The 13,350-nt window shown below is 33.7% G+C and overlaps 1 protein-coding gene across 9 annotated transcripts in view; it reads left to right on the top strand.

Annotated features, from left to right (window-relative positions):
- Nucleotides 1–13,350, top strand: part of ZNF638 (zinc finger protein 638) — a 128,953-nt gene that overhangs the window by 96,065 nt on the left and 19,538 nt on the right. For 8 of the 9 annotated variants that reach the window (XM_054509768.2, XM_054509769.2, XM_045884791.3 and 5 more), the window contains 10 exons: nucleotides 447–497; nucleotides 2,375–2,446; nucleotides 3,400–3,486; nucleotides 3,757–3,825; nucleotides 4,203–4,243; nucleotides 5,961–6,092; nucleotides 7,917–8,045; nucleotides 9,523–9,564; nucleotides 10,183–10,317; nucleotides 12,324–12,449. In XM_054509768.2, coding sequence (XP_054365743.1) covers nucleotides 447–497; nucleotides 2,375–2,446; nucleotides 3,400–3,486; nucleotides 3,757–3,825; nucleotides 4,203–4,243; nucleotides 5,961–6,092; nucleotides 7,917–8,045; nucleotides 9,523–9,564; nucleotides 10,183–10,317; nucleotides 12,324–12,449 — 884 coding nt within the window. The remainder of the gene's footprint in view (nucleotides 1–446; nucleotides 498–2,374; nucleotides 2,447–3,399; nucleotides 3,487–3,756; nucleotides 3,826–4,202; nucleotides 4,244–5,960; nucleotides 6,093–7,916; nucleotides 8,046–9,522; nucleotides 9,565–10,182; nucleotides 10,318–12,323; nucleotides 12,450–13,350) is intronic. The other variant, XM_054509767.2, reaches the window with a different exon arrangement.

The raw sequence follows: 13,350 nt of genomic DNA, 5'->3' as shown, positions 1-13,350 counted from the left end.
CAGATCACAGAGAAAGACATAGTGTTGAATTAAACATAAGAAAGATATAGTGTTGAATTAATAAACATGTGAAAATCAACACAACTTTACTCCTAATTAAAGAAATAAAAATCCGTACCGGTGTCCATCTCAGATTGGAGTGATTAATAACATTTCTTATCTACTATGTGTGGAAATTGGAAGCCCCACTCTCGTGTGCTATTGATGGGAATATCAATTGGTACGGTCTTCATGCAGGACAATTTAATATTGTTAAAATTTAAATCTTTTCCTTCTGTCTCAGCAACTACATGTCTCAGAATTTACCTGTATAGTTTCACAAGCATACAAAGATGAGTATAAGGATGTTTTTTTACAGTGTTTTTCTCAGTCATTGCCAGGTTAGCTCGTCCCTAAATCTAAATGAAAGTATTTGTAATGTGTCATTGATATGTTTTTCTTATTAGCCAAAACTGGACAAGCCAAGACATCTGGAGCCAAAGTCAATAAGTCTTCAGGTATGTTTTTTGCTAAAATTCTAGATATATTAGTTAATTTTAAATTACTTAAGTATATAACGGTAGTCTTGGATTTCATGTGACAAAGTATGTGCTGGGTGTATATTAATTTTTTTAATTTATAGCCATCTAGAAATTCTGAAAAAGGAGACTTAGTAGATAATACTCCTTTGTAGTAATTATCAAAATAAGATAATCCCCTTCTTTCTCTTTTATTGAGGTCTCTCGGTTTACTTTCTTTAATAAAATAGTTCAGATAACAAACGGCAAAATTATATTTTCTTTTCAGTTGTTAATGGACTTTAGTGGGGTTTTTTTGTTTGTTTTAAGTAGGCTCCACGCCTAGCATGGAGCCCAGTGCCAGGCTTGAACTCCCAACCCTGAGATCAAGACCTGAGCTGAGATCCAAGAGTCAAACGCTTAACCAGCTGAGCCACCCAGTCGCCCTTCATGGGTTTAAACTAATTATTTTTTCTCCTTCCTCTAGCATTATCCTTCCTACTTCTCATTTCTGCTAAATGCTGGTTAGTTTAGGGTCATCTTTTTAAGTGGATAGAGATCAATATATTAAATTATCTTCTCTGTAATGGTAGAAAGGAAGCTTTGCATTGGTAAATACCGTTGTTAGTGGCAGATCCAGAATTTTTATATAGTAGGTTCTTCGAAGCAGTAATCTGGGGGGGTCAGGGGAAGCTAGAAATACTGTTTTGAGGATGCATTTATTTAGTAAACAGTTTGATAGTTTATGGGAATTCTGGTAGAGATTTGGGGGAAATGGGTGTTAAAGCTGCTTAGCCACCCCTTAACTGTGCTGGGAAATTAATTCTCCATATTTTTTCCTTAAGTTCTGGTGCCCAGCTAGAAGTAGTAAAGTGAATTGATTTGTAATAATATATGGATAGTGAAAGAAATACTTAAGAGCCATTTGGGGCTCAGTGTGACTCAAGCACTGTGTCCAAACTTGGGATTGACAAAGAAGTGACTGGTTAGGTGATACTCTATAAGGATTGGTATTAATCTTTTTGAGCAAAGGTTAGGGTCTATCTTTGGATATAAAGGGTGGATTTGTAAACTGCTTCAGTTGATTTTTGTGCATGTCAGTTTTATTTGTATGATAATTTTTCAAAAGCATAATCATATTCTTACAGGGGTCCTCTTAAGTAATTATAGCAATCGCCACCCTTGTTTACAAATGGGCAAATGTGCACAGAAATTGATTCATGCCCCAAGACTTCACAATTTAATTTGGAATTCAACTTGATCTGCTGACTTCTGATTCTGAGCTTTTTCCTCATAATGCAGCCTTGCTAGTTGTTAGTGAGTCCTCATTTTCAGAGCTAAACCTCATGTTGCTCTCTGAATAGAAAGGGATTTTACTCTCTGGTGATCTTTTCAGTAACACTTTGATGATCACAGTCTTTATACGTTATCTTCGAAAATAAAGATGCGTACGTACAAAGAAGGGTCAGAACAATTTAAATAGTCCTGTTCACATAGAGCCCACTACAAATGAGTCAAAGCAGGCTTTATGTGGCTTAACCATGATGAAGGTGTTCTTGAATGCTTTTCAGTCAGCTGGGAGCCAAGGAAGCTTGGGCTGGGAGACCCTAATTATAACTGTTTATGAAACCATTAAAAGCATTATGGGACTGTTTTTATATCTTTACAGTTAGTAATTTTGCTTCTTAGTTGCTCCACACATTCAGAGGTTTATTTAACTTGCCCGAATGCTATTTTTAAGTACCCCACTGGGGAGGTGAATTCTTAATTTAGTGATTTTTTTTTTCCCCCCTGAAGAAATTGTCATCATAGCTAGATTTAGAAACTGATCTGTTAATCCTAGTAAACCAATTTTGACTACAGCTTTTGTGATTTAGGGAAATCAGCGGGTTCTGTAAAATCTGTGGTAACAGTAGCTGCTAAAGGTAATAAAGCTTCAATCAAAACAGGTAAGACTTTCCGGAGACAGAGGATTTATTAAGTTTGTTCTTAATCCTGCCTTGAAGAATATAATAAACATAATACCAAAAGCAAGTTTTAAATTCATATAATTTATAGTATCTAATAACATCTTGAAAGTTTAGTAGATACTTCTCTGATATTTAAAACCTGATACATAATGGGACTTCTTTTTTTGGTATGTTGGTTTTTGACAGTGTGTGCCATTGCAGATATATTTTTGCGGGTGAAACATTTTTGACAGCTGTATAATTACAGACTGTTCTGCCACTTCCCCCTACAAATCTTTATTTTCCTCATTTTTTAGAGCTGTCACTTCATATTACCTTCCCCAGCTTGTAAATTTTTCAGTTTGTTACTCCAAAAAATATTTTTCTTTCCCTGTTAAAAGAATATATTTCCTCTATAAAGAAAGAAATGTAACATGTTGAAACTAACATGATCCGTTTATTAATATATAGGGTAATTTTAAAGAGCCTTTGTAGAAATTACAAAAAAATTTTTGTGTAATTATGATAATGCTTCTGCCACATGGAAGATAAACCTGTGGCCCATTAATGGCCATCAACAAGAATTGTATCTCATTTTAAATTTGCTTTTTTAAAAAATTTATTTATTTGAGATAGAAAACGCACGAGCAGGAGGCAGAGGGAGAAGCTTAGCAGGGAGCCCTGCTTAGCAGGGCACCCTGTTTGAGGCTTAATCCCAGGGTCCTGGGATCTTGATCTGAACCAAAGGCAGATACTTAACCCACTGAGCCACCCAGTTGCCCCTTTAAATTTGCTTTTAATCTTATTGGTAAACAGGTATAAGTGGAAATAATAACTATATGGAAAAAAACTGCCTTTATAATGAAGTTGGACCACATTACTTATATGTATTATTATGAAACATGTTAAATGAACGTATCCTTAGAATAATTGTTCACTTCTACTTTTAAAAGCAAAATCTGGTGGAAAGAGGTCTCTAGAAGTCAAAAAGGCTGGCATTGTCAAAAACAGAGACACCAGTAAACCTGTGGTTGTACCAGGTAAGCTTTAAACGCTTTTTATTCGTTTAAGTGCTTTCTTTAGATCTCCTTGTGTACATTTGAAGTATATTTTGGAATTACTGCTTTAAAATTTTCGAAGGGATTGTTTTGATTTTCAAAGAAAAGTCTGCATTAGCTTTGACTTAAATCAGGTCAGTCTAAAGAGACTTAAAATGACAAAATAAACTCATTTAAGTTCCTGTTTAGATTCATTAGTTTAATTATATTAGTGTGTTTTTCTAGACTATTAAAGCAGACTATTTCATGCAGAAAACTCTGAAATAAAGACCAGTATGGAAGTCAAAGCCACTGAAAATAGTGCTAAGGAAACTATTTCAGGTAGGTCAAAAAAATTTTATTTTGTTCTTTTATGTTTAAAGATGGAAAATTAAATTTTAAGAAAATAAGATTTTTAATTTTGTGGCATATATACATGTATATTTTTTAAAATCTCAGGCTTATACCTAAGTGAAATTTAAAATATTCAGATCTTCACACTGTCTCTTGATTATTCTGGAATTTTCCTCTTACAAGAAATAAAATGAAACATTTAAAAGCCATTGTTACTTCTGTAGCTATATCCTTCTTAAATTTTCTAGTATTTTGTCAGTTGTGTACATTTTCATGCAGCTGCTATTTAATCTATTGTGGGGAAAGAGGGATGTTGGTAAATAAAATACATCTGCATGAATTCTTACCTTATTTTGTATCTTAAGTAGCTGCTGTGGAGGCCACAGAAAAAGAACCAGTTAACAAGGTCAGTTTTTATTTTTACTTATTATTTAAAAGCTTAGGAAATTTTGACACAATATATTTTTCTTACTCTAAACCCACTAAAAAATGTACAGGTTTTGGAATGGTGAAAAATCTGTCATTTGTGACTTTTTTTTTTTTTTAAGTTTTATTGCTTCACCTTAGGTTTTTGTTTTTAAATGGAGAGGTGGGGGAGGGGCCGAGGGAGAGGGAGAAGGAATCTTAAGTGGGCTCCAGGGTGGGTCTCAGGACCCTGAGATCATGGCCTGAGCCTAAATCCATAGTCGGATGCTTAACCAATTGAGCCACCCAGGCACTCTTATCATTTGTGGCTTTTTAGATAGGGTTTGAGTTGCAGTAAGTCATAAAAGTTTTAAGTGCAGATTATCAATAAATTGTACATGTTTTTGAGGTTTACCTTTTACCAAGAAAAAAAAGTTTAGGCCAAAGTGGGTTTTTGAGTAGAAAAACAGGTTGTCAAATTAAAACCAGTAGAATTTTGTGAAATCTGTTTCTCTTTTTTCTTAGAGGCAAATGGAAGATAAGTTAATATTTAGAATACCAGCCAGTTCTCTGTTTTTAGAATAGCGAGTAGAGTTTGAAGTTTTATTTGAAGGGCATAAAGTTCACATTACTGTTTTTCTGTGGTTTCATCTGTCATGACTGTATTAATGTCTTGTTAATTTAGATTTTACTGGTTAAGATCTTGAGATCATTCAGATGCTAAACAATAAGTTTATTTTTGACTGGTAGATTGATTCTTCAAGTAGTAACTAAGTAGTATGTCTTAACTATTTTGTTTCAGGAAAAATATTTTAAAGCACAAATAGATTGATCTAAAGCACTTCCAAAGGAACCATTTATGAACACAGTTGATGTGCTAGTTAAAAATCATTCTCAACTGATTTATGAAAATTATAACTTCCTGTCTCCACCCACTCCACCCCCCTTTTTTTCCCAAAAGAAAAGTTACAAGTTGTCCAGTTAACTACAGTACACCTTTGGGGATTTTCTCAAAATTTACTAAAAGGAAAAATTGGCATTGATGAGAGTCCTCTTGAAGAAAGATCTGAAAGAAGAAAAGGCAGAAGTGAAAGTATTTACTTCATAGTGGGGATTGGGTTATAGGGAAAGGTTTCCAAGGCATCGGGGAAGCTTTTTAATTTTGCCCCTAAGATTATTCAGCAAGATAAAAGGATATGCTCTGATTTGGAGCTTGGGGATGTGAGCCTCACATGGCACAGGAATGGCAGCAGTGCATGAGGGAGTTGTTGTCAGAGATGAACTGGTGTTTTTAAACTTGGACTTCAAAAAAAAATAAATTTGCATTTTTATTATTTTTACTTTTTTTTAAGATTTTATTTTTTAAAGTAATCTCTATACCCAGTTGTGGGGCTTGAACTTACACCCCAAGATCAACAGTCGCATGCTCCCCTGACTGAGCCAGCCAGGCGCCCCTTAAACTTGTATTTTTAAACGGGGTTGAAAAAGAACTAAAAGCCTTGACTAGAGGACAGATGGTATGACTGAAATTATGCTGTGTACTTGAAGAGAGGAAATTCGCATTTTGTTTTGTTTTTGAGGTTCAGACCGGCCTTCTTAATTGATAAGATTTAGTCTTAAATGCAGTTTAAATACTAACATAACATGATCTGCAGCATAAACTTAATACAAAAACAGTTAAAGAAATTTGAATGTCAACTCTTAAATTTGTTTTGAAGGAAACAGAGGAAATGTGTGTGGTACTTATTTCTAATTTGCCTAATAAAGGATATTCTATAGAAGAAGTTTACAACCTAGTAAAACCATTTGGTGCTTTAAAGGATATTTTGATTTTATCATCTCATAAAAAGGTAAGCGTTGATAATAGCTGTTCACATTGTCTGAAGCACATTTTGAAAAACGCTAAGTTCACAAAACTTAGAAAGGGTTTAAAAGCAGCACCTCAAAATAATTTAGCCACTCAAGCTAAGGGATTTTTAAAATATAAAACAGATATCCCATATTTTAATGTTATTCTCATCTGACCTAGTTTTAATGATGGGGAGGATGGCTTACTGAATGTGTCAAAATTCTCAAAATTTTAGTCTAAAGAAAATGTTTTATATCTTTAATATGTAACGCAGAGTTTTATAACAACATAAACTTTATTGCACTTTTTTACTAGTATTCCTTCTGTTTTACCAATTAGACTCAAATGGGAAGTAACCATTCTCAAATATGTCATCAGTACTTGGAATAACCTTAGTTTATCTGTGTGTTTTACGTTTTCAGTAATAAGTACATACTGCTTTTGTAATTTTAAAACAAAACAAAATGTATTAATAAAAACACCTTGTGGAAGGTAGCTTATAGGGAGTGAGATTTCAGGAAAGTTTAAATACTGGAAACACCATTCTGGTGGTTAGTAGTAGTGTTCCTACATTAGAAAGGAGTTAGTGATCACTAGAGATCTTTGAGAGTAGGATATATATATACGTTTACTGGTGGTCAGAACCAGTGTGCTTCAGAAAACAGAGTAGAAGAGAGTGAATACAAGTGAGTTAAATGCAGTTTCACATAATGTTAAAAGTAGGTTATTTGAATGGTTGCATGACTTCATAAATTGCTAAAAACCAGTGAATTCTACACCTGTACTGGTGAACTTTATGATATGTAAATTATATTTCATTAAAGCTGTTTTTCTTTAGAGACAAGAATAAAAGAATAAAAATGAATTTTTTAATAAAATTTTTTTTATGTGACAGTACATTGAAATAGGGGGAAATTATGGGAATCTGGAAATGAATAATTCAGATTCATACTTTACATCATATACCAAAGTATGAGTAGATACATTGAAATCCAAATACAGAAAATATAGATTATTATCTGCCCAGTTTTTATTAGAGTTGAGTAGAATTATTAACTCTTTGGAGATTTAATACTTTTCTAGATATGTGAAAAATACCAGATTCAATCATATAAACATTTATGAATTAAAATTAACATAAAGCAAGATGTAAATTAAAAATATTTGTAAAAAAAAACAAAGATTCATATCCTCATTACACTATAAAATAGTAAAAATTCAATAAACAAATTGGCAAATGACACAGAGATAGTTCCTTTGTAAACAAGAATTACAACTATGAACAAATATATGGAAGATTTCTACCTCACTGACTATCAGACACAGAAGAATGTTCAACTATTCATTTACCCAGTGATGAAAATTAAAACCAAAATGTATGGGACTATAATTTTATAATTAGGAAAACAACAAAATTAAAAATAACTTGGTAATCATTACACATTTCTTTGGTTCTTTCAATTCTCATATTTTATCAGTCGTTAAATTTATTTAAATATTTATTAAATATCTGCTGTATGCTAGATACTGCTCTAGGTCCTAGGGGTAAAATGATGAATAAGATAAATAAGATTTTCCTTAATGTCCTTTACTAGAATGTCCCTTATTTCTCTCTTTAGTATTGCCTTATGAGTTCAGTCATTCATTATTTCTTCCTTATTGTTGTAATACTCTGGGTCTATTGGCCTCACTTTCTCAGGAATGCATTTTTTTTTATCTTAATGTTTACTAAGTTATTCAGTTGACTCTTAAGTATTAAATCTTTTCAAGAAAAAGGAACTTAAAGACATTTATTTTCTTGTTCTTGTGCTTTCTATTTTAAAAGATATTTATGGAAATAAATAGAAAATCTGCAGACTCTATGGTAAAATTTTATACCTGCTTCCCAATATCAATGGATGGAAATCAACTCTCAATAAGTATGGTTCCTGAAAACATGAATATAAAAGACGAGGTAAATAATGGACTTACCGTCATTTTTACTAGAATATAAAATTTTTAGATCGGGTTTATTATAGCTGGTTATGTTTTCTAGCTTGTGTCTTCTTCAGGTTACATGTTTTCTCTGAGTCATTGAGAAAGCTTCTTCCTGTCTCTTCACAGTCTCCCATCCCAGTGTTTGAGAGTTACTTCCATATTGAGGGACTGTAATTCCTCATGTATGTCAGAATGGAAAAAAAGTTGAAAACTACTATCTGTAGACAACTCTGTATTCTTATTTTACTGCCTTTATCTGTCCTCCAAACTGGAATCCCAGATGTTATCTTTAGTTTTTCTCTTATTTTCTCACAACCGGTCCATCACTAGGTCTAAATATTTCTGTAGCTTGTTTCCTCTTTATCCCATCCATCATTGCGTTGTTTCTTGAAAACTCCAACTAAAGTAGTTCTTCATGTCTCCTACCTTTAGTTTTTTTCTTCCTTAAAATCTTTCTCCACGAAGCAATGAGACTGATATAAAAATAAGAGAGACACAGCGAGAGAGGGAACACAAGCAGGGGGGAGTAGGAGAGGGAGAAGCAGGCTTCCCACTGAGCAGGGAGCCCAATATGGGGCTCAATCCCAGGACCCTGGGATCATGACCTGAGCTGAAGGCAGACGCTTAACCGACTGAGCCACCCAGGCACCCCTAGACTGATATAAAATTAAATCTGTTCAAAGTCAACTGATTTAGAAACCCTTCACTGTTTTTTTGTGGCATACAAATATTTATTATCAACTGCTAAGAGGCATGAAGCAGTTTTTAGAATCTCTAGAGGAAGGTGGAAATGCAAGTTATTTGAGAAAGCCTTTCAGAGAGAATCACTCTGATGTAATTGGTAGAATTGTTTTATATGTGTCAGTAGTGTTGAAAAGAAAAAAAAAAAAAGTTCAAGAACCAGAGTCTCATAAAATAAAGTTCCTTTGCTATACTGGTAAGCCGTCCATTAGCTAGCCTTTCCCAGCTCTGACATTTTTGTCTCATGCTACTCTCAGCCTTCTTTATAATCAACAGTACTAAATAATTGCACATTTAATACTCTGCACTATTATGTTTTTTTTTTTTACTAGCCTACATTTCTATTCTTCCTCATCCCCTACTTTGCTTAGTTAACTTTTTATTTTACAATTTGAATTCTCTTATTGTCTGCTAAATTAAATCTCTTATTCCTTGTATATGAATTTGAATGTTCTCCCCTGATGCCACCTTACTAATCTTTAATGTACTTAGGGGAATAGGAAGAATTAAAATGTATTAAGGTGGGACTTGAATGATTTGTTTAGGAAGAAGGAAAGATTTTTAGAAGGAACAAACTTTTGCTGACTTCTCATTTTATGAAATAGTGCTTAATGTTTATTCACATAGGTTATTTTATTATAAATCCTGACTAAATAAATATGTGAATGAGGAAGACTTATATCTTCCACTTTCCCTCTGTTCTGCCTTTCTAGGAAGCTATATTTACAACCTTGATTAAAGAAAATGACCCAGAGGTAGGTTTTACAGTTAAATGCTTTTGTACACTGGTTTAATTGATGGAAACATTGGTTATTCACCTGTTACAAATAAAAGAAAACCTTACTACTAATTTTAAAATATTGAGGTGATGGTGAAGGCACATGATGTAATGAGCACTGGATGTTATATGCAGCTGTTGAATCACTGAACTCTACCTCTGAAACTAATAATACACTATATGTTAGTTAATTGATTTTAAATTAAAAAAATTAAATATTGAGGTGATGAAAGTGTCAGATGGATCTTCTCTTGGTAAAAATAAGAAATAAAGGGACATGGTAATCCCTATTGTGAAATATTTTCTAGATACTGGAGCCATATTAAGTGGCTTAGGTATAAAGTGTTTTGGGTAAATATTATGTTGATAGAAGAAAGATTATACTTCTTGTTTTAGTATATTGCATTGATCACTCAAATCTAAAACTAAGATCTCACTGGCTTCACTCACATAGTCATTTTCTTATTCCTGGGAGAGGATATCATCTGACCTCTGAAAAATTAAATTACTGTTAGTCTGTGTTTTATAGTTTGATATTTCAGCTGTGTTTCTCTTTTTCTATGCTGTCTCTTAAAAAAAAAACAAAAACCTCCAGGCAAATATAGATAAAATTTACAATCGATTTGTACATCTTGATAACTTACCAGAAGATGGACTTCAGTGTGTGCTTTGTGTTGGACTTCAGTTTGGAAAAGTGGCTCACCACGTATTCATGAGTAATAAAAACAAGGTAATGAGGTCCCTCCTGTTTTAGCTATATGTTCTGTAGAGAATATATGACTGAACCCTGTACTCTTCAGGTTTGCAACTTTTAATCCATCTTCTGAACTGAAGCACTTATAAACATTATTTCTTAGCCAAACTATGATAGATCAGTATATTTTCTCCTGGGCTATAAGAAGAAGGAAGAGATGATGACTTTCTCCTCAGAACTCCTAGTGTTTTTTTGTTTTGTTTAAAGATTTATTTATTTATTTATGTTGAGAGAGAGAGAGAGAGCAGAAGGAGGGGAAGAGGGAGAGGGAGAATCTCTAGCAGACTCCCCACTGAGTGGGAAGCCTGACATAAGGCTTGATCCCATGACCCTGAGATATGACCTGAGCCTAAGTCAAGAATCAGACACTTAACCAGCTGAGCTACTCAGGTGCCCCAGAACTCCCAAGTTTTTTTTTTTTTTTTTTTTTTTTAAAGATTTATTTATTTATTTATTTGAGACAGAGAGAATGAGAGAGAGAGAGCACATGAGAGGGGGGAGGGTCAGAGGGAGAAGCAGACCCCCCGCCGAGCAGGGAGCCCGATGCGGGACTCGATCCAGGGACTCCAGGATCATGACCTGAGCCGAAGGCAGTCGCTTAACCAACTGAGCCACCCAGGCGCCCCAGAACTCCCAAGTTTTAATGGGAAATAAAACTTGCACAAGGGAGAAAGGTAGTATGTGCAAAAGAGCATTATCTTATGGGGAAGTTTAGACTTGAGTTCATCTAGCCTTAACTACCTTTATGACCTTGGCTGAGTTGACTTAAACTTTTAGATAGTTTATTTGTAAAATGAAAAAAGGTGTTACCAGATATTTTCTAAAGTTTTTTGTTTAGTTATACAGAAAGAAGTATAAAATGATCATCCCTTACTTAGGGGTTTGGTTTCTTAAAAGAAATTGCTAACCTCTTGACATTTGCTATGCCCTCTGTGTTAAATATTTAATTCAGATACTTGTCTAGTAAAATTAGATTTTGAGCAACCATATATTACCTAAAGGTAGGATTTCATATCAAAGTTGGTAGTGTTTGCTTCAGAAAAAGTACCTGATTCACCAAAGGTAGATACTAATTTCTTTGACATGCTTCTAACTTGATACATAGAGCATGTTTGATACTTTAGAAGTAGTGTGACATAGGAGGGAAGGGAGATGACAGATGGTATAAGGAATTTTGAACTTAGATATGTTTAATCTTCTGGTAGGTATTTTTTTAATTTCCTAAAAATTCCTATCATACTTTTCCATTTTGCCCGGACTTTGCAACATTTTAAGGATTGTTTTCTCTTGTTTCCTTTGAAATGAAGATTAACTTTACCTTTGTAATCACATTTGAAGTCTGGAAGAAAAACATATCTATTCTTTAGAAAAATTTAAAAATGTTTTTATTTTACTAAAATATATGTAACTAAATTTACCATTTTAACCATGTTTAAGTGTCCATTCAGTGGCATTAAGTATATTCACGTTGTTACACAACCGTCACCACAGTCCATCTCCAGAACTTTTTTATCTTCCCAAACTGAAACTCCCTGTCCATTAAACAGTAATTCCTCCGTGCCTCTCTCTTCCTAGCCCCTGACAACTACCATTCTACCACTCTGCTTTCCGTTCTAGGAATTTCACTACTCTAGCTATCTCCTATAAATGGAATCATACAATATTTGATCTTTAGTGACTGGCTTATTGCACTTAGCTTAATGTCTTCCGGCATATATTATAACATATGTCAGAATTACCTTCCTTTTTAAAGCTGAATAGTAATCCATTGTTTATCTATTCATCCGTTGATACTTAGTTTGCTCCACCCTTTGACTATTGTGAATAACACTGGTATGAACATGGGTGTACAAATGTCTGTTTGATTTCCTGCTTGCAGTTTTTTGGGGTAATACCACAAAGTGGGATTCCTGGATCATATGGTAATTCTACTTTATTTTTTTTATGAACTACTTAATATTTTTTTTTTATCTTCTCCAAAGGCAATTCTTCAGTTAGATAGTCCTGAATCTGCTCAGTCAATGTATAGCTTTCTGAAACAAAATCCACAGAATATAGGTGACCATGTATTGACCTGCACATTATCTCCGAAAATGGACTCATCAGAGGTAAGATTATTTTCTATCAACTTCTGTGCTTTTAGAAAATGAAGAAAGTGTAAAGGTCATTCTTCCAAAGCTAGAAGATGTACTCTGAAGGAAATTTCAAGAATTATTCTTGGAGAGTAGCCAAACTGGTACTGAGTTTAGATATTCTTTCTTTTAAAAATTTGTGTTGTAATCACTACTTCATTTTTATGCTTTATGGAGCAGTGTAAATTTGTCTAAATTACAATAAGTTGAATAATTTTGAAAAATGTAGCATATTCATTCTGATACCTGTTATGGACATATGTGTAGAATGATTCCACATATGTAACATGATCATGATTCTCTCCGGAGTGCAGAATCTACTTTGAGTCCATTTTGGCTGCCTCCTGATAGAAGTTTACTTAGTCTTTTCTTTATTATAAACTCTTGTATAAGACATAAGATTTTACACATTATTGGCTTACACAGTAATAATACATGTATGAAAACTATAAGTAATCTGTAAGAATGAAATTCAGACTCAGATATTTTCTCTCTCTCTTTTTTTTTAAGATTTTATTTATTCATTTGAGACACAGAGATAGAGAGAGAGAGAGCATGAGCAGGGAGAGAGGCAGAGAGAGGGAGAAGCAGGCTCCCTGCTGAGCCAGGAGCCCGATGTGGGGCTCGATCCCAGGATGCTGGGATCATGACCTGAGCCTTCGGGCCACCAAGGCGCCCCAGATGTTTTCTCTTTCTAATAGTTTCATTTTATCTCCATAACAGGAGGTAAATAATGGGGCCTATATTTGGTGTCTGCATGTTTTTTGTTTATTAATATGCTAAAAATCTTGTGCTAGCTCAAGAAAAAGAAAATTCTAAGTAAATGCATAATGATAGGTACTGTTTTGTTTTTTAAGATTTAGAGAGAGAGAACGGG

This window comes from Mirounga angustirostris, unplaced genomic scaffold (assembly GCF_029215605.1).
Source record: "Mirounga angustirostris isolate CCGP_5_RB_7025 unplaced genomic scaffold, mMirAng1.0.hap1 SCAF_10, whole genome shotgun sequence".
Classification (NCBI taxonomy): domain Eukaryota; kingdom Metazoa; phylum Chordata; class Mammalia; order Carnivora; family Phocidae; genus Mirounga; species Mirounga angustirostris.
The sequence above is the reverse complement of the archived record's forward strand: the minus strand, read 5'-3'. Positions and strand labels throughout refer to the sequence as shown.